General features: G+C 38.8%; 1 protein-coding gene across 2 annotated transcripts; it reads right to left on the reverse strand.

Moving 5' to 3' along the window:
* Positions 1 to 18,044: 18,044 nt before the first annotated feature.
* LOC140942354 (uncharacterized) lies at positions 18,045 to 23,410 on the reverse strand. Of its 2 annotated transcripts, XM_073391309.1 has the most exons (5): positions 23,190 to 23,410; positions 22,058 to 22,136; positions 21,176 to 21,220; positions 20,443 to 20,499; positions 18,045 to 20,112 (listed from the first exon to the last, which is right to left on the reverse strand). In XM_073391309.1, the coding sequence occupies exons 2-5, from the start codon at positions 22,116 to 22,118 to the stop codon at positions 19,151 to 19,153; spliced, it is 1,125 nt and encodes a 374-aa protein (XP_073247410.1). In that variant the 5' UTR covers positions 22,119 to 22,136; positions 23,190 to 23,410; the 3' UTR covers positions 18,045 to 19,150. The 2 variants fall into 2 exon arrangements, with proteins under 2 accessions (XP_073247410.1, XP_073247411.1); XM_073391310.1 differs by lacking the exons at positions 22,058 to 22,136; positions 23,190 to 23,410 and adding an exon at positions 21,484 to 21,608.
* Positions 23,411 to 23,778: the final 368 nt, after the last annotated feature.

Genomic DNA, 23,778 nt, shown 5'->3' on the forward strand with positions numbered 1-23,778 from the left:
GATAGAAGCCTATCGCGAAGAAAGATATGGACAGCTTTCAGTTGATGCCTTTCTGTTTGCGCAATTCACGCTGGTAATTTCAGTCATCTTTCTAAAACAAAAGTGGAAGCCTACCGGCTATTTATAATGTAACTGTAAGCCTGTTCCAGGCTTGCAGATAGTGGAGGAAAACGCGAAAGTAAAAGGCACGCGAAAAGTTGGCTTCCCAGTTTCCTCCCGTTTTATTTTCGCGTTCGCGCTAACCTCAATTCAGCAGTCGACCCGACTACCGTAACATTCCGAAAATAAGTCCCTCCAAATATAAGTCTCCAAATCCGGTAACGCAAAAAACCCTCCGTTAAATATAAGCCCCCCGGGGGCTTGTACTTGGAAGTAAAATACAAAGTAAAACAAAGCAAAAACGGTAAATTTACTTCCAACCATAAGGTTAGCCCAATCGATTTTGACACGCAAATTTCCCTCCGTAGATAAGCCCTCCTAATATAAGCCCCTCCAAAAATAAGCCCCTCAAAAAGGGCCTTTGAAAAATATAAGCCCCCGGGCTTATTTTCGGAACTGGAACAGGCTATGTATATGTAGGTTTTCAAATTTGCTGGTTCATTGTTTGTTATAATAGACCCGCAACACCTTTTTTTCTTCCAGCCTTCCACTCCTACAAGGATCGTATCATATTATTTGAGATAATGTTTATGGCGATTGATTTTTTTTCTTCTACTTATTTTCCTGACTTTTTTCCACGTGTCGTTCGAGTAGATCGACTCATGCGCTGTACACGTTTGATCTAATTTAATGGACTAATGGTTTGTTCATTATTGCATTATTCCGGCTTCTCGAAAACTGTTTCGTTATTCCATTATTGCCTATTAGTCCATTTTTCCAACTAAAGTTTAAGTTTCCGCTATCACCCGTGTTCCAGTATTCCTCTTCGACCTCCCTGCCTGCCGCCCCCAGAACTTCAATGCTCGCAGGCTCGGCTAGTTAGTCAGGTTATAGGGAACGCTGAAACGGCAAACTGCTGCAACACGATAATTGGCAAAATCAAAACATTAAGAGACTCTGTTAATTAAGACGACATTCGTTGGCACGAAAAACAAAGTCCCTTTTGGGACGATCTTCCATTGCTCTTTGAGGCGGGCCCGGCCCAAAAAGTCAGGTGCTGCGTGACTTTTTGACTCCATATTAGGACAGCGGTTTGGCCCGAAAGGGAGATTTCCCATCGCGCCCGATCGCGCCCTCCGTCGCGCCTATTTTGAACGGCCATTTTTAACCTACAGTTCTCAGTTGGCGCATCGCATCGTCGCATCAAGAGACGCCTCTTACATCAAAAACAACAATAGGTGAGTTTGACTATTTGTTTCACTACAAGAATCTTCTGTTTTAGATCACTTTAGTCAAAATAACAGGATATATTCGACTCTGATGGTAGATCCTAAAGGCCAGGTCTGAAAACGGGTATGGATTTCAGAGGCTGGTGTGAACGGATGTAGAAAATGACAGTTTTTGGTCTGAAATAGGATCAGGATATTGGAGAACCGATGGCACTCCCCCACCAAGAATTCTCAGGAGTACCCCCCCTCTCCGGGCCTCTCTAGGCCCCTTACTGGACAAAAAACAGCAGTGAATCACTAAGGTTTTCCCTGTGGTTGTATTAAGAGTTTGTTCTTAAGTAATGTGTTACTCAGCCCGTGTACAACCAGGAAGGGGGTGGCTCTAGATACACAGGCTAGGTATTTTTTGATGAAACTAACAAAACTGTGAACCCCAAAATTAAATGTCCGTGGGACTTTTTAATGGCTCAGTCAATTCCAAGTGTGCCAAGTGTCCCCCCTCCCCCCCAGGCATTTCAGGCTTTGTCATTTTTTTGGAAAAGGTGGGTCCCCACCCCAGGACAACAACAAAATTGCATTTTCAAGTAAATAAGCTGTAATTGCCATATTTATTGGAAATCTGTAATAATCTGATCAAAACATGTGGAGCACCTATCACAAATTGCTCCTACCACTAGTTATAATTATTGCAAAAAAGATTGTGCTTGGAATTGACTGAGCCATAGTGTTGCAAGGAAAACTCCAATCAGGGATAGAAAAACTAAACTCAATCTTTTCTGTGCCTGGTCATAACAGAATAAGCAATCCTGGAATATTTCAGGTGTTCACAGCATCATTGTTTTCTACCTTGGCTGGAGAGAAGTGACAACCTGAAATTTGTCTTTGTCGTGGCTTTAAAAGTAAGCAGGATAACCAACAGGCTTGAATGGTATAAGCACCCACTAAACAAACCTAAAGTTAGCCCAAGACCTGTGAATTTTCAGGGCTGTCACTAAAATTTCAAGTTCCCTGGTATATGCAAGTAGGAGGGGAACTGTGGAGCTAGGAAGTTCTTTTGGTTCTATTTTCCTTTTGTTTCCTATAGGAGTAGCTGGGGCTCACACTCATAGTAGCCCAGGAAAATCCCCGGCCCCCTGCTCTTAGTGACAGCCTTGAAATTTTGGAAGAGGAATTGAAAATAATTTCAAAGTTCCTTCTAACCTGGAAAATTATGAATTCTTTTCAAGGATCATATTAAAAGCTTATTCTTTTAACTTTTGTCCCAGCCACCAACAACCTTTTTTCATCCCAAGTGACTGAACCTTGGCCTTGATGTCAAAGAATGGAATCTATTGAGTTTCAAGTGAGTTGCATTATGTTTAATTTCTATCCAGCCTCAGAATATGTTTTGAGGGAGTGCATGTTCACTGGCAAGTGCCCAGTAAGTGCTTCCCATAGCAAAGACTTCAAACTAAAGCATCCCAAAATGTACAGTGGAACCTCCACTAAATGGCCACCTCTCCACAATGGCCACTTTTTCTTGATAGTTCCACAAACGGTCCATACATTGACTCTTGTTTAAACCTCTCTACAATGACCACCTCGTTACAATGGCAACAGCCACTAAAATGTGTTCCCCACTGCCAATATAATCTCTTGACAACGGCCACTTTTTGTTGGTCCACAAACGGTCCATACATTGACTCTTGTTTAAACCTGACCTCTACGGCGACCACCCCTCTACAATGGCAATGGTCACTAAAATGTGTTCCCAACTGCCAAGATAATCTCTCGGAAATTGCCATTTTTGTTCACCAACTGATGAAAAAGTCTAGAATCGTCATGAATTTTGACCCGATGGCTTTTCAAAACATTATTCAAGTTTTTTTGTGTATTTTTTTATCTTTATACAATATTATTATTATTATATATGATTGGATTACCATTATGGGATACAGTAAGCATAAACATGTTGTACTCCCTAAAAAAATTGTCAGATTACCCCCCTATCTCCCCATATTGGGCCACCTCTCCACAATGGCCACTTTAATTCTTCTGTCCCTAAGGACTTTGGCCATTGTGGAGAGGTTTGACTGTAGTATTTATTAGTTCTATAGAGTGTTTTCACTCACGTGGCCAGCATATATGCAAATTTATTGGAACAAAAGAAAGCGTTTACATAAGAAAAGAGTTCAACTCCTACAGGACTGGTTTGGGACACCAACATGGCCGCCGTTGCATTGTTTTGGGACACCAATATGGCCGCTGTGACGTCATGTGAAAACACTCTATAATAATAGTATTTAACAAATAAGGAACAATATGAGATCACTATTTTATTTCAACTTTGTTATTTCTGACAATATTTAATATAAATCTTGTATTTCCTTTACCATACAAACTTGAGTGACTACTTTGTAACCTGAGTATTGTTCCCAGGATGGTACTACACTGTACAGCGGAACCTCAGTTCAGGGGACACCCTTGGGACAGAGGAAAGTGTCCCCTGAATGGAGGTTGTGCAATGGATTGTTAATAACTGACCTACAAATAAAATATTTTTCTTTTATTCTGCCCCAGAATCTGCTGCAGTCAATATTTCAAGCAGCTAGATAATGCAATATAAAAAACATGATCAACTTATCTCTGTCTATCTCTCTTATTCTGTGTTGAAATCCCATACAAGTGCAGTACATCGATTTAAGTGAGATTTTGTTTTTGTCGTTGTAATAAGTGTACACTTAATTAAATTAACTTATCAATGCTTCTTGTAGTCAGTCACTATTTGAGCACTAAGGTGTCACTTGAATGCATGGAGGTTAAACATGGGTTTTGGGACCCAGAAAAAGTGTCCCTTTCCCCTGAATAGAGGTGTCCCTTCATTAGAGGTAACAGATACAAAGATTGTGTGAACATTTTTCTGCGACCAAAGTTTGTGTCCCCTGAATGGAGGTCTCCCTTGAATGGAGGTCTCCCAAAGGAGAGGTTTCAGTGTGTGTTAAAAAAAATATGTCCTACTCACATTTGAGCTTGCATTTTGAGCTGCCTGTTCACAGTCATCTATTGGGTTTTCTGTGTTATAGAAATGCGAGGCAGCTTGGCCGAGCAGTTAGAGCGTCGAACTTGTAGTGCAGAGGCCCTAGGTTCAAGTACTTCCCTGACTGCTAGTTGGGTTTAATGTTCTCGGTAGTCCCGACTTCAAATCCTCGGCCACACTTGTAAAACAGCCAACTGGTTTGCCTCTTACCAGTTGAGTTTTAACTACTTTATCTTCCATTATAATTTTTCATTATCCCTGAAAAAAGCACCATAAGAGGAGATGATAACTAAAGTATTATTATTACCTCTTCTGACACAGCCTTTGCTGGTGTTCTTTTTGTGCAACACGTAGGTGCAAACCATGCACCTGCATAAATATCAGCTGCTCAAGTCAATCATTCTTTCATACACTAAGCTCCCTCCTGAAGATTCGTGCAGATCCCAGCATGTAGATCTTTTGGGTCTCTATCACAGTATCTCTCTGATACTTTCTTGATGTTTTCTACCATCCACTTCTTTACTTTACCAACTGCACCAACAACCACAGGGTTCACTTCGGTTTTCATCTGCCACGTTCTCTGTATTTCTAGTTCTAAGGTCTTTGTACTTGCTTTTCTTTTTGATTTCCTTCAGCGCGGTGATGTACTATCTCAGTGATGGAACTGTACAGTCTCATCAATCAGTTTTGCAGGTGGAATTCACTGAATCTGGTCTGTTTTCTGCTCTGAGTTTTATCAGTATTTTCTGGCTTATTCTAGTATCATTTGTCTGTAATCTTGACATCATGATCTTTACAAATGCTCCAGTAGAGATAGGCTGCAGCCTTGTTGTGCCTGGAGATGTACTCTGTTTTGGCTTATGCCTTACATCCAGATACAATATGGTCCACTGTCTCTTTATGTTGTGAACACATTCTGCATTTACTCTCCACTTGCTGGCCACATATTACTTTCTGGTAGTTTCAGGTGTTTATTGCCTGGTCTTAAGCTGCTGCCAGTAGCCCCTCTGTTTCTCCTTTCAGATTACTTGATAACCATATCTTGAAGATGACTGTGTCTATATGAGGCTTCTCTATAGGATCCTTGGATACTGGCCATGCAATGCTTTGTTTTTCCACTTTTCTTCTTTCATTGATTTCATCTTGGACTTGAACATGTGTTTTAGGGCTTGATCATTTTCTGAGTGATTTATCTTCTCGGTTCTCAAACTCTGGCATTGTTACTTCCCTTGTGAACTTATTAGCATTCTTGGTTATTGAAATGTTGGCTTTAGATCTTTCACGTTCATGTACCTGAATTGCCCTTCTTTGTGCTTCAGATAGTGATCGAGCCCTATTGTTGCTGTTTTGAATGCTTTTTCTTCTCAATCAGATCCCTTCCTCCATCTTTTCTCGGGATGTACAGCCTTTGCACATCTGCTTTAGGATGTAACATCTTGTGCATGTTCCGCAGTTTGCGTGTTTTTGTGTCAATCGTCTTCAGTTCTGAGATTTTACAGTCAATGATGCCAAAACTATATTAAATGCGCAACTGGGACTGCAAGACTATTGATAGCTTCTATTTTGTTTCTTCCATTGAGCTCAGTTCTTAGGATCAATCGTACTCTCTTGCTATATTCTTTTCTTATCTTCTCTTTCATTTTGCTGTGCTGGAAACCATCATTTTGATCTACATCCAGGTATCTGTATACTCCTTCCTGGTCCAACTCTTGTATTTCTGTGTCATCATCTGTTACTATGTTTCCAGTTGAGGCCATGCAGTTTACCTTCCTTGGAACTGGCTTAGTATACCCCCGCTATTAAAGGCTCTACCTGAGATTGTCTTTAAGGACCAGGGCTGGGGATTTTCTCATGTTACTGTGAGCGTGACCGCTGGCTACCTTGATAAGGGAACAAAAGGAAAAGATGTTCAATTTCCAGCCTACTTATTGCATCCCGGCAACTTTAAATCTCAGTGACAGCCCTAACTGTCGTCCTCTGACAGTTATACACAAGCAACCATCAGAAATTAAATTACCCCTCAAATTTCCATTCTGATGATAGCTGTACAGATATTATGTGGCATGCTAGTTGTCAAAGTACAGACAATCATGTATCAGCATAACATGTACCGTGGCCGGTTGCTTTCACATCCTAGAATCCTTACGGCAAAATGCTAAACTGCAAAATAAGCAAATCTCTGATAGAGGTGGTAGTATTGTTCAGGTTTATAGATTCACATTTATCTCAAATAAATTTCCCGGCCGTGAATATTTGCAAGTCAGCAAACGACAGGATGGTATTGGGGTCTACTATATCACGGGTAAAGCCACTGAAGTTTCCAGTATGTACATATCCTAAATTTAAACTTATTGCAAATTTTAGGGGGCAAATTCTGCAACTTTTCTTTTTACCGCCTTTTGTGCTCTAGTTTCTGTTGAAAGAAAATAAGTGAAAATTGAACCTTTGAGGGAAAAAAAATGCGAAGTCAGCTACTGAGTTGATTAAGTTTTCGTGCCAATATAGAGTCTACTGCCATGCTATTCCAAACCATCAATAGTATCTGGGGAGGAAAAACCTCCATCCTTTTCGGCAAAATATCTCGGTTAATAAATTGTTAAATCCATGGATTCTGATTTTTGAAAAAAACAAAAACAAAAAAACGCATAGCCCATTTTTGATGTTTGTTTCTTAGTTACCGCTTGTTCAGTGGGACAAACAAATTATTAATATTGAATGGAACACCATGTGATTGCTTAACAAAATTTCCCACTGTAAGAATTGAAATTTGTACAAGTAGCCACTTCCAGTTAAATATATAGCTTCTTGAATCGACGCTAGTGATGTACCAGCGGTATTGTTTGACCTTGTTGATAAATGGCTCTTGCGCATGTTATCATCGAAAATAAGCAGGTATATATGGAAAATGATGTTTTAGTTTTATGTCTGTGACACAAGCGACTTGAAAAAAAGATAAATAAATAAAATAAATAAATAAATTTACGAGTTCTCCCATCCAACAAGAATCGATCCTAAGACCTGTTTACCATTCTAGATGCTCTACTACAGAGCTAGAGATGACTTCTGTGAGCTTAGGTCATTTAAATAAACATCCCAGTACTACAAACTTGAAAAAAAAAAAAAAAAAATAGTATAGTGTACTTAGAATCCATGGTTGCAAATGACTGAAAACCATGACGTAAAAAAGGCTGAACTTGGTGGCTTTCATTCGTTACGTCATTTAGAGAATATAGGATTTTCACTAGAACTATTAAGTTCACAAACGTTATCAAGTGAGCCTAGCATAAGAAATCACCACGCAAGTATGATCGGGTTATCCTATTTCGTACAATATCATGAATTGAAAGGTTTTACCAATGTCTAGCTATAATAAGCCTCAGTGTTAGCTACATCTTTACTCAGCACTCTTAAACTGTTTAAAGCATTGCAGCCATTACTTCTTTACTTAAAACGGTAATGTAACGTCGATTTGAAAAATGCGGAACTATCCTGTATTAACACAGTAAGCCTGCATGACTCTAACATTACGTAGATCTTTTGAACTCTTGAGAGTTGGGCCGAACGGAAATGTTTTGTTTAATTTTAGTTTCTTTTTCTTTAGAAAGCGAAACAATTACGTTGAGTCACACTTGGCAGACGTTTAAACAAATGAAACTGTTGCGCGTTTGTTTGATGTGGTAAGCCAGCTTTTATTTTCCGTTTCCAGAACTAATTTAATAACAACATGAATGAATACATAACTTTTGAACAATAGAGGGCTTGTTCTTCAATGTCTCTCATTTGTTCTCCTCAGTTTTCAATTATTATATCTTCTTTTTGGTTATTTCTGGGACAACTTCGTGCTCCTTGTTGTCTCTTTGATGGACACTTTGGCTCTTTAGTGAAGAAAAGACAATCAAAATTATGCTTTTTATAAAACAGAAAATGTGTCATGTTGCTATACTCAATATTGCTTATATAATTAGGGACGGACCATTAGAAAAGTTATGGGGGGGGGGGGGGGGGGAGGGAAATTTTCGAGCGGCAGGACTTTTTTTTCATTATCCAATTCCTTGTATGAATTTTTTTAGTCTATAGCATGAATATTTTTTAGGGTTAATTGGCGTGCAAGAATTTTTTTTCATTTAATTTTCCCTCACGCGAATATTCTTTTTGTACTTCGCCGGCCGCCCCCCCTTATAAGTTTTCTGATGGTCCGTCCCTTAATTAGCAGCTTTAAGTCAGAACGATCACTCTTGAAGATCGATATATTTGTCATCCCAATGGCATAAACCATTTTTTGAATTTAACCCCTAAGCAAAAAAATGGATGGCCGACCCTGAAATTGGAAAGGAGAGGCCCTCTTTTTTAGAACTTCCTTAGTCGTTTTAATAATACCACATACTCGTGACTTTCGGTTTTCATTCCTTTGTAACAAGCTGCACCCTTTGAAAGCATTCAATAACAAACATGTTAACCAGCTGGATGCCACGAGAGCTTGTCATCCGAGGTAATCGTCTATTTATATCACCTTCTATAAAGCAACGAAGAAGCAAGCTTGTAATAGACTTTATATTTACCACCTAAGTGAGCGCCAGGTTGATGCCTTGAGTCTTTTCTATCTTAAAGGCAATATGTTTATCATCCATTCTATTTTCGCATTGAACGGAACTCGAAAGTGACCCGGTAACAAAATAAAGGTTAAAATAGATCGATTTTATATTTATACCGATACCGACAATTTGCTATCTGCAATTCTAAATCAATGCCTCTCAAAGTGCTGCGAATACCGAGAGAACTTGCGGTTACAGTTAAAGTTTTGATGACTTAATGCGATCGCCATTACAAATGGGTCGCTTAATTTTGCTAAATCTTACTTAAAGCAAGGATAATTTTGAACATTGCACAGAATTATTCTTTAATTAATATTACTGATAACTTGTAATTACTTTAATATCTTGTTTTGGGTGCACTAAAATTGTTGTTGTTTTGCTTGTACCTTGCAATTCAATAGAGAAGAACACAATCCGAGGCTCTACAAAAAGAAACTTACAGCCGAGCCTCAGCACCAGTAGCCTAATCAACGAATAACCGCCTCCTTAAAGGCAATGGCCTTTCATGTAGAACAAGATGATTGTAGTATAAGATGAGAACTATGATATTTTGACCTATACTTCTACAGTCAAGCAACCTACTCCAGTTTCATAAACGGTAGTCAGTTTGAGACTAAGACTCTATCTATGTTTGCCTGCGTTGCAGACTCTCTAAACCTTCTGTATAGAGGACTATATTAATGGTTTAGACGAGTGCGTGGGCCGGTTGCAACGCAGGCTATATCTATGTGTGTTCGATATAAATTTCCGGCCTTGTAGTTTGCGCCTTATCGACATTTCTTCAGTTTTACTCTAATTATCTCTTAATTGCCTGTCAGTCTTTTCTCGTAAATTGGATTATTGAAAACTACATAGAGCCTATTTTTTCGGAAAAATTGTTAAAGGAAGTGAGGGAAAGAAGGCTTCTATTTTCTGGTACTTCAGACTGGAATAGTTCCAACATTTTAAAAAAGACCAACACACACACACACACACACACACACAAAAGAGCAAAAAAGGGCCACGTTGAAACCGAGTTAATGGGGTAAAGGACGTTACTAAACTCCTTTTGGGTTTGAACGTGAACGTTAAGTTATGGCTCTGGAATAATATTAAGCTTTGCCCAAGATTGCCTGAGACTGGAAGTTTCTAAAAATAGAGTGAAATTTTACTTTAGTTACAAAATGTGGTCATGCGAGATGAATTTCTGTTCAATGACCATACTACGTGATGGTATGCAATGTAACTTGATAGACATTGGCTCGAGCGGTGAAGCTACTAAGTTAGTTTCGCTTTCATTTTGTGGACCACCCGCCATATACTTTCTTAGATAAATTTACAGAAAACCCACCCAAAAGCTTATAGCTTATTGCCAATAACTGTTATGAAACACCGGCCTTTTGTTTTAAAGTGTTAGACCGTTTTTTGGTGAGATTCCATTTACGATTATACGTTCAAGCTAACACTGTCAAAAACAAAATAATAATAATAATAATAAAGTTATAAATAAATAAATGGGATGTACGAAGTAGTTGGGGAACAACTGTTTTGTTACGGTTCGTCTGAAACAGTTCTCTTTATCTCTACTTTTTAAAAATTTTCGGCGACCAAAGGCCTATTTATATCAGAGTTCAGCCAAATTTCGTAAACTAACAGAACGCAGCTGTTTTAGCATCACAATTTGAACTCTGAAAACCTTATATGTAAACTGATAACTCATAACTTTCCCACAATTTTCTCGTTTGACCGTCTCAGTCAGGCCTAATGTACTTTCGACAATTATTATTTTTTTTAGAAATGAATCAGTTTCCTCTATTTTCTATTGCTTATCACCAGTGTGATACTTTAAGTGAAATCCCACGAACTTCTATATTATGTGGTGAGGAGAAAACAATTGATTAAAATAAACGCTATGTATGTCGAAAGCAGCCTTCACTGAAACATGAATAGCAGCCATTTACCATTCGAAAGTAATAAGACGAACTAAAAGTTATTCAAACAAAGAATTTCTGAGTTTTCTCAGTCGACACCTTGAGCTTCAGAAAGCTCGCTTATCTTACAATGAGCTTCCACCAGGAAACGTAGCAGTCCCGAAAGCGCTTGTTTAGCGAACAGTAAAGTAAGAAATAAAGCTTTTATGACTTAATCCTACTTTGCTGTCTAGAGATTAGGGCTTCTAACTACTCTTTTACAGTTTCTTAAAGCTTAAAAACAATATGAGAACAGAAAAAAAAATGCATTAAACCGTTTACTCTTGCATGCAGCGAAGGAAATACAGCTAATCATGACCAAGACGGTGAAGAACTGAGGCTTTACCAAACATTTCATTAAGCCTCCTTGATGACCGTTCTTATGGTTTCCATGCATTAGACTGTTCGGGTTTGTTCGAAAAATGTTATGTTTTAGTAAAGGATAGTAAGTCACTTTGTCATTATCGACTTAGCTTCGGTAAGTTTCTTCACTGATCACAGAAATGGACAGTAATTCCTGGGGATAAAGCTGTGTAAATGAACCCTTTATACCCGACAAAGTTAGTCTTATATAGTACCTTGACTGCCAGCCATAGAGGCTAGTGCTGTTCGTCAAAAATAATATCGCTTGTTGTTTTTTCCTTAAAACATTGTTACAAATAAATACTTTTGCAACTATGCTGGATTCAGTAGACCTTGCTGATCTCAGCTTTGCACTGGAAGTAAAATTAGGAACTGACTGAATGAAGTGGTCGCAAGGATTATGCCTGCTACCTTGCGAGCAGAGGTCCTTAGATCTTTCTAGATAAGTCTTGTAAGGTCGAAGAGTCTCTGCTCGCAGGGTTTATGCCTGCTTACGTGGGCGCACAATTGGTGGTGAAGTTGTTGGGGTTTGATGTTATTCTTGGATCAAGAGGATTTTATTGTGCTTAGTTTTGGTAAGGAAGTGTCGATAGAGGAGGCATTTTAGTCTAGTTGGATTGCTGTGTAATTTCATTTTCCGCCACTTTAGGTCCCATTTTTCTCCTTAAGCACCACTTCGTGATTTTATGCTCAAACAGAAGCAAAGCAAGCAAAGGAAGGAGAAAGAATGAGTGAGAAACGCGTTAAATAGTGAACGTTTGTTTTCCTTAGTTTCAGCCCTTTATGACTCTATTGGCTCCAAAGCGTCATGTGTTTAACCCACGGAAAGTGTCTTAAGGAAAATGGGCAATGTTGCTATGTTCAGCTTGAGATAGGAAATGCTGTATAGGTAAGCGTAGAATGGTTTCATCCGGCCTAAAAGGTAATCCATGGGGGAAAAAATCTGTCCAAAGGAGAGACGATAAACTGGGTCAAACCTTTCTTTGCTTTAAGTTTCGACTTAGAAGGCTCCTTAACTATACAAGGAGTTTTGTGCATGACGATCGTAACTAAGAGTTAAAATTGTGTACTACGTAAATTCCCAATTTTTTTGAGTGGTTACCAGTGGCTCTGCCTGTATTGACGTAGCTAATATAGGGTGTGCCCTTGCAAGCTGTTGATCTTGACAACTATCAGCTCAGACGAACATGGATACAGTGCTGACGACTCCAAAGTACGGTTTAAACCATAAAGATTAAGGAAAATCAAGGAAAATGTGGCAGTGTTCCTGACTATGCAAGTCATCTTGAGATAGAAAATGCTGTATATCTGGCGCCAGTTGTAGAAGTTGGGTTGTACACGGCTATCCTCCTGATAAATCGCTTCCCAGTAAATAAATATTAGGGAAATAAATTGCATTATCCACTAGATTTTTCCATGGACTTTATACTATACCCTCACTCGCGCGGCTCGGTAACAATAGCATTAACAACTGGGAACAGAATTAGACTTGTTTAATAATCCAAAAGGTAATCCAGGGAGGAGAGGATGTACACATGACGGACGCATATTAATCTTGGGACAAACCTTTCCGGCCAATCCTTCAAGGTTTAAATTACTATCTAAACTTACTTCAGTTAGAATTGTATGTGCGAATTTCTTTATAGTACAGCATTTAGGATTTTAGTAACAAATGGCTCCGCCTGTGTAGTATCTTTTTGGCGTTTTTTACGTAGATTTTTCTCGATTGCCTGTTAAATTTCAAGTCCAAGTTTATTTTCGGGCAATCGTGTCAGATGTAGCTAATTTCTTCTGCTTTTTTTTCCGTGTTCTAACGAACAGTACTAGGGTTTATACATTTGCAGGGATGGTGCCTCAATGACAAATGCTCTGAAATTGTATTTCCATGCAGAGTCTCAGTTGAAGTGCAATACATATATGTCGTGCACAGCTAGCTTTCTGTCCATATCGAAAACTGGATGCACTTAAAATCGAAAGGTAGCCTTTTTTCATTAGGAAAGCAATAAAAACTTGACCATCGTCAAATCAATTGTACCTCAAAAACAGCCCTTAAGACAGAATACGCGACAGCGTTAATGATGAATTTCTACACGCAACGAATCGGAGGGCATCTTACGGTTAGGCGGTTTTGGGCCATTAAATGCAGATTTTTAGAAGTAATTTACTTTATGCTTAAGTTTACTTAAAATTATTCGTTATGTTGATCCATTTTATACAAAAACAGATAAGAGAAGCTCTTGCAGAGAGCGGAATCTTCGTCACAAAGCACTAACTGAAGTAAATGTTTTGAAAAAAGAGCTTGCCACTTACAACAAATATCAAGTCGGAACCGAGTGTCATGAACATCATGTTGAAGTTAACAAAGAATGAGATGAGACACCGAAACTATATGCCGTCGAATGTACCCTTAAATAGACCATCATAGAAGTAGCGCTTTACATGTAGCTGAAGATAGCCACTGAAGACATGACTGAAACGACTGCGTTCGTAACGCTGTTGACGCCTTTCATGATCTTGCTTTCAATATGATATACAGCATTTAGACGTAACATTTGACTCATTATGAATAAATTGAGCGATTAAATTTCAAAGAAAAGTCTCCCTTACGGATTGTATTTTTAAAACTGTAGTAGTTGTTAATTAAACTGAGTTGACGAAGCTCGTTCGACGAATGAAACATACTGGAAAGATATACAGTTCATGCCTTATAAATCCCTGGGGAATAATTTAGTCATTGTACCTTGTTTTAGACCTTTTTATAAATTGAAAATGAACTGAACGTTCTCTCGCGTATATCAATACATTTTACACAGACATGGGAAAGGTGAATTAAGATTTAATTAAGTATTCGGTACGTATGTCTGACATCAACAGCAAGCTTAATTATCGCCACTCATCAGGTCTCTGTTGTCTCTACTTACTATTACTTATTTCTTCTCACGTTATTTCCCCAATCAGCTACAGACTGGATCAAAAACACCAATAGAAAAATTTTCAAACAGTGTTTTATTCAATTCCAATTTTCCATCAGCACTATGCTTGTATGAAAATAAGAAAAACAATTATTGACTGTTTTGCATATTATTAGTTGCAGCGCGCTCCATCTATACAGGTGCAGTCCAAAGAACTAAATCTGTCTTGAAGGAACAGCGCTGTACTAAAATATCATGATTAAAAACTGACAACGTGTCATGGACGAAGGACGTCTTGTACGAAAGAAGTTGACTAAAACGTTTTACAGTGTTATTAGTAAATCGCTCTAAAACCCCAGATTATGATGTGACACCTTGGAGAATGAAACTGACGTCGACCTTCATCTTGCTGTTGAAAGGCCAGCATTCTGTGCGCATTTGTACGTTCATTATTTTAGCGTGTGTTTTTCACTTAGACGTGGGTTTTTGCGACTGTGCCTTAGAAAAGGAATTGAATAAGATAATTAAACCAAGCATTTTTAGATCACCTTAAAGCTGATAATATCAGGGTTTCTCTGTCTCAAGTGAGTGGGTCGACCTTTGGATTGACTTTTTTAAGCCCTCATACCGGTCAAGGCAATTCTATCATCTGCCTGCTTCAGCTCATACGTAACGTGTTTTTCATTTTAGAGATCATCCACCAGGCAGAATATAACCTTGGGTTCCACCAAACACCTGCGGCTCAGCCGAGGTTTACTTAATGGCCTTATTAGTTAGCGTATGATAATTCTGCAGGAGACAAATGTAAACAGGAAGAAGATGCTTTTGCCATGAGCTAATGCCACTGCCCAACCTTTCGATGCTGTTTTTAGATTTACTTCTTGGCAGCCTTTTTTTGTTAGGTGACGTTGAAATCGCCAGGGGCTAAAACTTTGTCACGTAGGCGATATCTCAAGAAACTTTAGCAAAGGTTGTACCGAAAGATAAGGTTAAGCGTTGCTTTCATCCCAAGTGTTGTATGGGCGTGAGGTCTTGAAACATGTAAAATATGACTAAACATTACGTAAAAGGTGATGAGCGGTTCTTTCCTGTTTTACTGTTTATTATTAAGAACATATTTTACCTCTTATTCAAAAGTTATTTAATTTTATGACAGGGAAAGTCTTTTCCTTTTGGAGCATTTTTGAAGACAAAAGCGTGAAATTGATGCTCAATGCACCTCGCCATTGGAGCACAATAACATCAACAGAATTGCTGGTTCACGCCTTAATATTAAGAGTTCACACCGATTTGTAGCGAGAACAATTAATTTCTGCTCTCCTGTTTTTCGCCAGAAACTGACCACCTGCCTTATAAAGACGGTCCTCTCATCAACAAACACAACGGGTAAATATGACTTGGACTAGGCTGTTCAGTGCAGGTGGCAGGGTTTAGTTGCTCTTATGGCTTGCCCCTCCCATTAAGTAGCTGTACACAAATGTGCAAAGCTTATACTTTAATACATTAGAAAGCCAATAAGCTAATAAAAAGAAAACCTAAAAATAGGATCTATTTGAATTTGGTAAAATTTTCATGAGTAAGCTATTGAAAGGTTTTGATGTTCTTACTGACTTTAAAACAACGGTTTTCGTTTTCCTACCTCCTCGAGGAGTCCTATGCCAGCACACCACCCGTAACTCACAGAGTTTACTTTCTATTTATCTCTTTCAGGGGGAGAAATCCCGAAATTTCTGCAACAGCTAGATTCATGTTCACAACAGAGCAGAAATGATATGCCCTTGAGGCAATATCACAGCAGAGTACAGTAGCTTCCGAAACGTGTCAAATGCTATTCTGTATTTTCACTTATCAAGCACTGCTGTTTAAGAGATCATTGTCGCATTTCTATAGTGTCGTCAGTTTTTCTTTACTCTGTTTTTAAGTGTTCGATAAATGGGGTTTTATCGAAATGAGACAATTTGTTTTTGCGTTTCACCAACGCTGCATCCGGCTGTTAAGGAAATATTGCACGACCACTATCTCCCCAGTTCATTAGTTTTAAAAATTTCAAGCAATTAAGGAATATACCCGTGCACCAGCGATTGATGACATTTACAAAGTCCTTTTGAACTTACAGACTTTCTTGACATGTTTTCAAGGACAGGAAAGATTTATGTGCTCGTACACTTCAAAATGTCTGTCCTAAATTTGCCTTTGCACAAGCTGATGAAACTTTTTCACTAATGAATACGGGTTTGGGTAACAAGAACAGGGTTTTCTACCTAATTTCATTTAAATACGAAGTGTCTGTAAGCTGCTTGCCCAGTCTTGCCCTTCAATTCAATTTGAAAGCAAAGTAGAACATCAAGGGTCTAGTCTTGTGTATCTTAAACGAGTGCTGTACAGTTAGTTATTCGCAAACAAAAAGGACCAGTCTCACTTGGTCAAATGCAATACGAGATTATTTAGATATTTGTAATTACCGTAGCTACCCAATCTTTAATCACTGTGAAAATTTTATTGCTTTATTCATAGTATCACTGATTTATAGAAATAGAAAGCAGAACAAACTTTTTTTTAAAGAGATGTTCAATCAAACGATAACTTCCCCTGATGGTCGAATAGTCATTTAGAAAGAACCGGACTTCCCTTTGACGTAATATCCGGGCTATTAGACAGTACAGGAAATACGAAATATGTTTTATTGTAGCAATATTATTTCAAATGTCTTAATATGACAACACTTTAGTAGTTTCTTTTGTTTTCAAACGGAAAGGAAAATTAAAAACACCGGGTGTTGCCGTAGAGCTTAAATCTTCCGGTCTTGCGAGGAGGTCTCGCGGAAATTTCTGTCACGCGAGTCACACGCGGCATCGAGATCTTCCCGTCATTTTAGTAAAAGCCTTGGATGACTCTTCCTTTTTTTCTGGCAAGCCCACTTCAAGTTTGGATCATGATGAAAGCCAATGCATGTTGTGTTTTGGTTACATGTAAGGACTAGATAAATTTAGATCTGGGACAAGTAAAACAATGACGTTAGACTGACTGAATGAAGTTCCTTTGCGCCTCCGCAATTAGACCTGTCACGCCAAACTTAGGAACCTATTCTGGGCCAAGTAACAAATAGCCTTTTGTTGCCTATTTAGCGCGCCATTTTCTCTGTTGTTCCACTTTAGGGCATAGCGTACTGGACTCCATGGTATCTTCTGACATTTCCAAAACAGCGGAAACGTACCTTAGTAACTTAGCACAAACTGGTATTGGTTGGATTATAGAATCTCCCAGACGTGTATACTAAACATAGGTTTATCTTTTGATAGGTGAATCAAGATGGTAGAGAATAAGTTTCGTAATAAACCTTTTTGACAAGTAGAACACAATTTTTGGTGATTCTCTGATATTTTGCCCGTGTTACTTATGATAATGGCAAAGAAGAACTTCCAGACCCTTTTTAAAAATGGGCGTATTTTACGATCTCCATTTCTTTGATACTAGCGCCTATCAGTGTTGGAATAATCATTTTATTTCGTTTGTAAAAACTGAAATTTCATTTTATCCGGCCCTCCTAAAATTCGGGAATCGGGGTTTTTTGAAATGAGAGTACTTATTAGTGTTGTTTATAAGTACATACTATTTCTTTCAGATGTGCAGTTTAGTTAAACCCACCGAATTAAGGGAGGTATGGTCATTAATTTGTTATTCTTTTAACGTTCATCAGACTGACAAACCTTTTTATAAACCTTGTTCTAAACGTGTCCTTAAAAAATATCGAAAAAAAAAAACGATGATGGGCTTAGATAGAATTGTTATGAAACATTTACCCCGGGCTGCGTGACCGACAAAAAACGCAAACTGCCACTGATGGGCATTAAAACCACGAGTTGATATATAGAATGCAAGCACAGTTTTGTAACACTCTTTTTCGATTTTATTGCCTTGTTTTTCTGCCATACAAATATATATGTTACCTTTTTGATGAGATAATAAAATTTCAAATATTACTTTTTATAAAACTCTGCAATGTCAAATATTAATAACTCATTTAAAAATCACAGTCTATGTAAAGTTAAACCTCTTGCTTCACTACTTTTCCACTAACTTTGCCTTTACTAGAAATTGTTACCCTTTCGTTCACTGTCACGAATTATAGTTAGGTGCAATGTTTTTCTAACTCTACGAAGAAGGAATTGGCAGTGATGTTGTTTGTGGTAAATATATTTACCATGGAAATATTGAGGTTTTCAGTTTTCAATTTTATATAAGACCTTGTTTCGACGAGCAAACTGGCCAGCTGGTTTACCTTGTTTTTTTGAAGAATTATGCGAAAGCTAAAAATTGAAAAACTTCACGCTAATAACACAAAGTCTGACATAGTCAGAATCTCAATGATTGTTGTGTGTTTTTACATAGTAAATACTGTTCGCTTGACTTTATTTAAGCAAGCACTATATCAATGTGTTATGCTGTCTGGCACACACTTCTGTATGGCTTTTTTACCGTGGAGATGACTCAACGAATGGGGGAAGTTGATGACTCTGATTCACTCATTATTTCTTCTTAATTTTCTACGTTAACAATTTGTAAAGTTTCCTTTAGGTGGAACACGAAAATAACGCAACTTAACACGAAAGACTGTATAAGAGGTGCTTTCTTATTTTAGAATAAAAACATCTCGAAATTTAAGTTTGCTAATTTGAAACGATACACAAAAATTCTCTATTTAGGCCTTGGCGCTCTCCTAGTTCGTACTACTCTATAAGACGTGTTCTCATTTTTCTATAATTGAAAAAAACTCAGTTCAGTAGTTCAGTTCAGACCTATTGAAAAGTCTCCGAAGCTCTTGTCCATGAAAATTCAACTCTTTGCGTCAATTTCTTCAACTCTGATGGGACGTGGCAAGGATCTGCGTTGCCTTTCTTGTTCCCTTGCATGTTGAACTAAGCAAGGTATTTATTCTTTCTTTTCTTTATATTTATTGGGTGTTGACACTCGCGGTTCTCGTTTGGAACTTTCAGCTCTTGAACTTAGCGAACTGGTACACGAGTTTGCTGCGAGGTTTCGTAAGAATTCCTTTGGCGATGTATGTTCGCAGTGACCGAGCGAAATTCTCATACTTCATTGAGGGCTTGTTTCGTCTTCGGCCCCACATGCGCGCCACCTCGGCAGAGTTGATGAACTTGAACACTCCTTTCTCTTTGTCTACCCAGTCAATCATATAGGCGTATTTGTCAGGATTTTCTAACAACTCTAGTAGATATTGACATAGCCGTGGGCGACCGGACTTCTTAAAGCTTGTCTTATGCTTGTGCATGGCGAATTTCTTGTGTTCTGCTGAACTGAAAGTCCTCTCATCTGCTCGTCGCGCAGGGCTCCACGCGAAGTCGGGCGGGCTGTCTACGCTTGAGAAACTCGCGGGGCTCTCGGAGTCTCGCTCCAGTGACATTTGAGTCATGTCGTTGTTTTCTTTCTTGAATTCAGGGTCTTTGAAAAAGCTGTCGCTGAAGTCGCTTTTTACGAAGCCGTTTTTCAGCCCGCTGTAGAACGGTTTCTCGCGAGAGAAGGGACTAGTGTCCAGATCGTACCAGGGCTCACAGTCGTTCACGAGCTGAGCGTCCCAAAAGGAAGGCATGAACACTTTACATTGGCTCTCACTCGCTTCTCGTCGACCACCCACTTGACAAACGTTCTGGGCCTGATTAATCAGCATCTCGTCTATTTCAGAGTTGGTTTCTTGTTTGATCAAAGCCATGGCTTGAAGCACCGGCGGCCTCCACTCTAAGTTGTCCATCTGCTCTTGGAAGGCGTATTGATCGCGCGCAAGAAAAGGATCTCGTGTTTGTGAGTGACTTCGCGTGTCCCCCAACTGCATGCTACAGTGTAACCAGTTGGAGACCTCGGTGAAAGAGGTATGAGTTGAAGGTCCAAATGTTTCACTCTTGATCCGCAAGTCTGGCTCGCTTTTGTACATACGAGCTATAGAAATGAAAGTAAATATCTGTTAGACTTGAGCGCGCTTACCAACTAATTGAATTGTAAATGTGAAAAGAAGAAAGAATTTTGAATTTTCTTTGTTTAGTTAATTAAAACTTAGAAGTTTTCTTGGCACGTTTCTCTTCGTTCTTTGTGATCTACTAAATACATAGAAGCAGTTTCGTTTTCACAGGGATTGGCCGGCTATCGAGGCAAGCAAGTTTTTAAATTAAAGTATAAACACGCTTTGAAAATCCTTACTTTCTACGCTCAGCTGGTTTAACCTCGCTTGTCAATATGTAAATTATTGCAGGTAAATAATCGACGTATTACCTTCCTCAAGGCCCAGAGAACCAGCCATTAGCTTATCTTGGTCCGCGTGGTCGGCACCTATATAAAGAGAAATGGACATTTAAGGCAATGTTTCTTTACTAGAAAGTGAAAGTAACATTAAAACTCCAGTAAAATATAAGCCGAGTTACAGCGCAAACAAGAGCGCTTTTTTGAGCGCCTACAGCTATTCTGAGGAATCGCTAAGAGGCCAAAACTATATTTTGATGAACAAAACCACAACCGCCCACCTTAAATTGTTAACGTTGCTTGTCGGTAACCTTGCGTACCTATGGCACGATTCGATTAATCATTGAGGGTACCCGTGGATTTATTTTCTTCTTATCTACTATCTTTTTTTTTTTTCATGACAACTACATTAAGTCTATTTCAGGTCTTAATGAGTCTCATACTATGTTTTTTTAGATTTGTCAAATTTTAACTGATGGCGTTATTTTTTAACGTGGGCTTGAATACTTAACTTTCTTTGACTTCCGCTGTTTTGTAACCAAGAAACTAAAAGACTACATACGATTCTTCTACAAATTACTCCTTACTGCAACTAATAGTACCACCGCCGTATAGGATAAAGTCAAAAATGAGTTTTTTAAACTGTGTTTAAAAAAAGCCGCAGTGATCCACTGTCTGCTCTTATGCGCGCGAAAATTCTCCCTATTCAGTACGTGGGTTGTTGTTCAGGGATATAAGCAAGACGACACTGTATACGGTTGATTACCTGGTACAACTTGTGCGGGGGTGAACATCTTTAACTCCGGGATAACTGTGGAGAGAAATGAGAAATAAAATTTTTAGTGGACAAGTTTTTAACCGCGTGCCTGTCAATCTCCCAGGAGGCGTGGCGGGCTAATAGAGCTGACGTATTATTTTCGAATTCCCACCACACGAGGGTGATGGTTTCTGCGTAGTCGGCACATATTCTTCTTAAACAAAACGGGAGTATCCTCAAATTGCGCGTTGTGATCGTCAGACTCGAGCTGAGGCCCAATTACTTATCATTGTTGGAGTGTGAAAACTTTAACCTACCGTTTCTGTGACTCGATTGAACGGTCTCGTCGGGATTGTCGCGTGAGAGAAAGATGCAAGGACGGACGTGTTATGAATGAATGAGCGAGTAACACTATAACAGCTTATCAACAGTCTGAATATTTGAAGTGGTACAAATTACGCCACTGAACGCATTTGTGACGCATTGCTGTCTCACGTGCTCGAGGTTTTGTCCAATCCCACGACGGACTCCATGGCCATTGACGTCAATTGAATGACTTAGCTCTATTTATAAATTCACTTAAGCCAATATTTTTATCTGGAAGTCGTGTTTCAGCACATTTTTCGGGGTCGACACTCCATTCAACCAGAGCTTGTTATAGGGGTAATTACACTACAGTGCAGTAACTTTACGTGTTGTTTTCCTCGACCGTGAAAAAGCACAGCTCTCAATACTATGCTCGTTTCTCTTAAACGCTTGAACTCGCGTGACATTTTTTGTAATGTATTCTAGCCCACGTAGCGGATCGTGATAATTTATGCGTATTTACAGGCGTTTGCTCGAATAATTTTACGGCTCGAAGACCAGCTGTTGATTATTATTATAACCTACCTTCGAAAAGCTCCTCGAAAGCGACATCTACCGGGCTTGAGGGACTTGTGTTTATAACCATTTTTTCAAGTCGATTTTGCTAAAAACAAACAATAGTCACGCGTTAGTTTCAATCCATTTCAAAGTCAATTTCCGCAAAATTTTGGCACAGCTAAAATTGGTTGCGTTACTCTTTAATAATTTACTCAGTACATATGGCTGTAGGAGGCAATAAACTTTATTGACATCATAGCGCACTGAATTTAGCACAACCTGCTGCAAAAAATAGCCATTTTAAAAGGCGTTAAAATTAATGATGGCCCACATGGTTATAAACTTTCTTATTTTGTGAACCGGGAAAATAAATATTTTTCTTATCGATTGTTGAGACGTGACTGTCCACCGGAAGTTCCGCTGGACATTCTTTTTCTAAGAAGAGCAGGAACATGTAGCCAATCCAGTAGCGGTTTTTTGTGGTTAATAATGCTCTTAATGCAGTGCAGTCAGAAAATTAATGCAGCTCTGCATAAACGCTGTTACGAGATGACGTCTGTCTCTCAAACCATAACGTTGCTCAAACTTCCTGCAGATAAACGTTGGTGTTTTAGATTATTCACCGTAAGGTGGAATGTCAATTTTAAGAGTAGTGGAGGCTCATGTTGGAAAAAAAATTAATACTTTGATCCCCATGGTAACGCTAAAACAAGGAATGCTAATTCAGTGTCGCGCGCTATTCGCGCGCGCAAACACGTGTGCTACGCGTCAGCGAACACCCCTGTGTGGAGCCCTGTTACATCTCGTAAAGATCATAACCCCGAGCAGGGTTTTAAATTCAGAAATACAAGATTTACATGCATTTACATGCACAAACCGCAGAAAAGTCAACTTTTGAACGCCGCAACTTAAGACATCCTACGTTTCAGTAACCGCACATGTTTCTCGATGTATACTCAAATGATCCCACACATTTACGATGTTTAGGACATGAAAAGAGCAAATAAATGAATATATCGCAGTTTTAACCATTAATTATGTCTTAATAAAAACTGTAACAAAATTAGTAATATAGGTGTTTTGGGCATTGTCAGATATTTATAAACCTTAATTTTTTTCCTTGGGATTAGAAATTTCTTCTGCGCATGACAGCACTTACCTGTTCAATAAACTTGTGCTCAAAGAGTCAAGATTGTCTTTTAAAAACAGAAGAGGAAAATGCAATCCGCATAAACTGCCAAGGTTGGCGAGGAAAAGTGTGTCCGAGGTGTCTCAGTCGCTGAACAGAGCTAATTTGTCTCAACTTAAGAAGTTTCTCATCGGAGCTGCCGTGCTTAGTCTATCGTGCACCTCACCTTGTGATATGTTAGTTCACTGCAAGCACGTTTGTAATTAAGCCCATTTGATATCCTCTTTTAAAAATATTCCATTCATTTGTGATTATAATGTGATGCAATGCCAACCGCCAATCGTTGCCTCCGGCTATGGACCATGACAACAAAGCGATGGCCTGTGACGTCAAATGGCGGCTATGGACGACTTATGCATTAAATACAATCTGTTTACAAGTATTCTTTTATTGATTAAACTACATTTTGAACATTTTCTATGGCGACGATACTAAAACATGCGATGAAAACTCAGGTAGAAATTTGTACGGTCACAGACCCTTAAATAAGATAAACACAAGAAGAAATCCGAGTTGTGTGCGTGAGCTATTGAAGGGTTTTAATGCGGAATTTCAGTTC

Source organism: Porites lutea, chromosome 6, assembly GCF_958299795.1.
Source record: "Porites lutea chromosome 6, jaPorLute2.1, whole genome shotgun sequence".
Lineage (NCBI taxonomy): Eukaryota > Metazoa > Cnidaria > Anthozoa > Scleractinia > Poritidae > Porites > Porites lutea.

Bases quoted from the DNA above. Each gene is read 5' to 3' on its own strand.
- LOC140942354 (XM_073391309.1), bottom strand. From the start codon at position 22,118: ATGGTTATAAACACAAGTCCCTCAAGCCCGGTAGATGTCGCTTTCGAG. The intron at 20,500-21,175 runs GTAATCAACCGT...CTCTTTATATAG, and splicing joins CCCCGCACAAGTTGTACCAG to GTGCCGACCACGCGGACCAA. The intron at 20,113-20,442 runs GTAATACGTCGA...TCATTTCTATAG, and splicing joins TTCTCTGGGCCTTGAGGAAG to CTCGTATGTACAAAAGCGAG.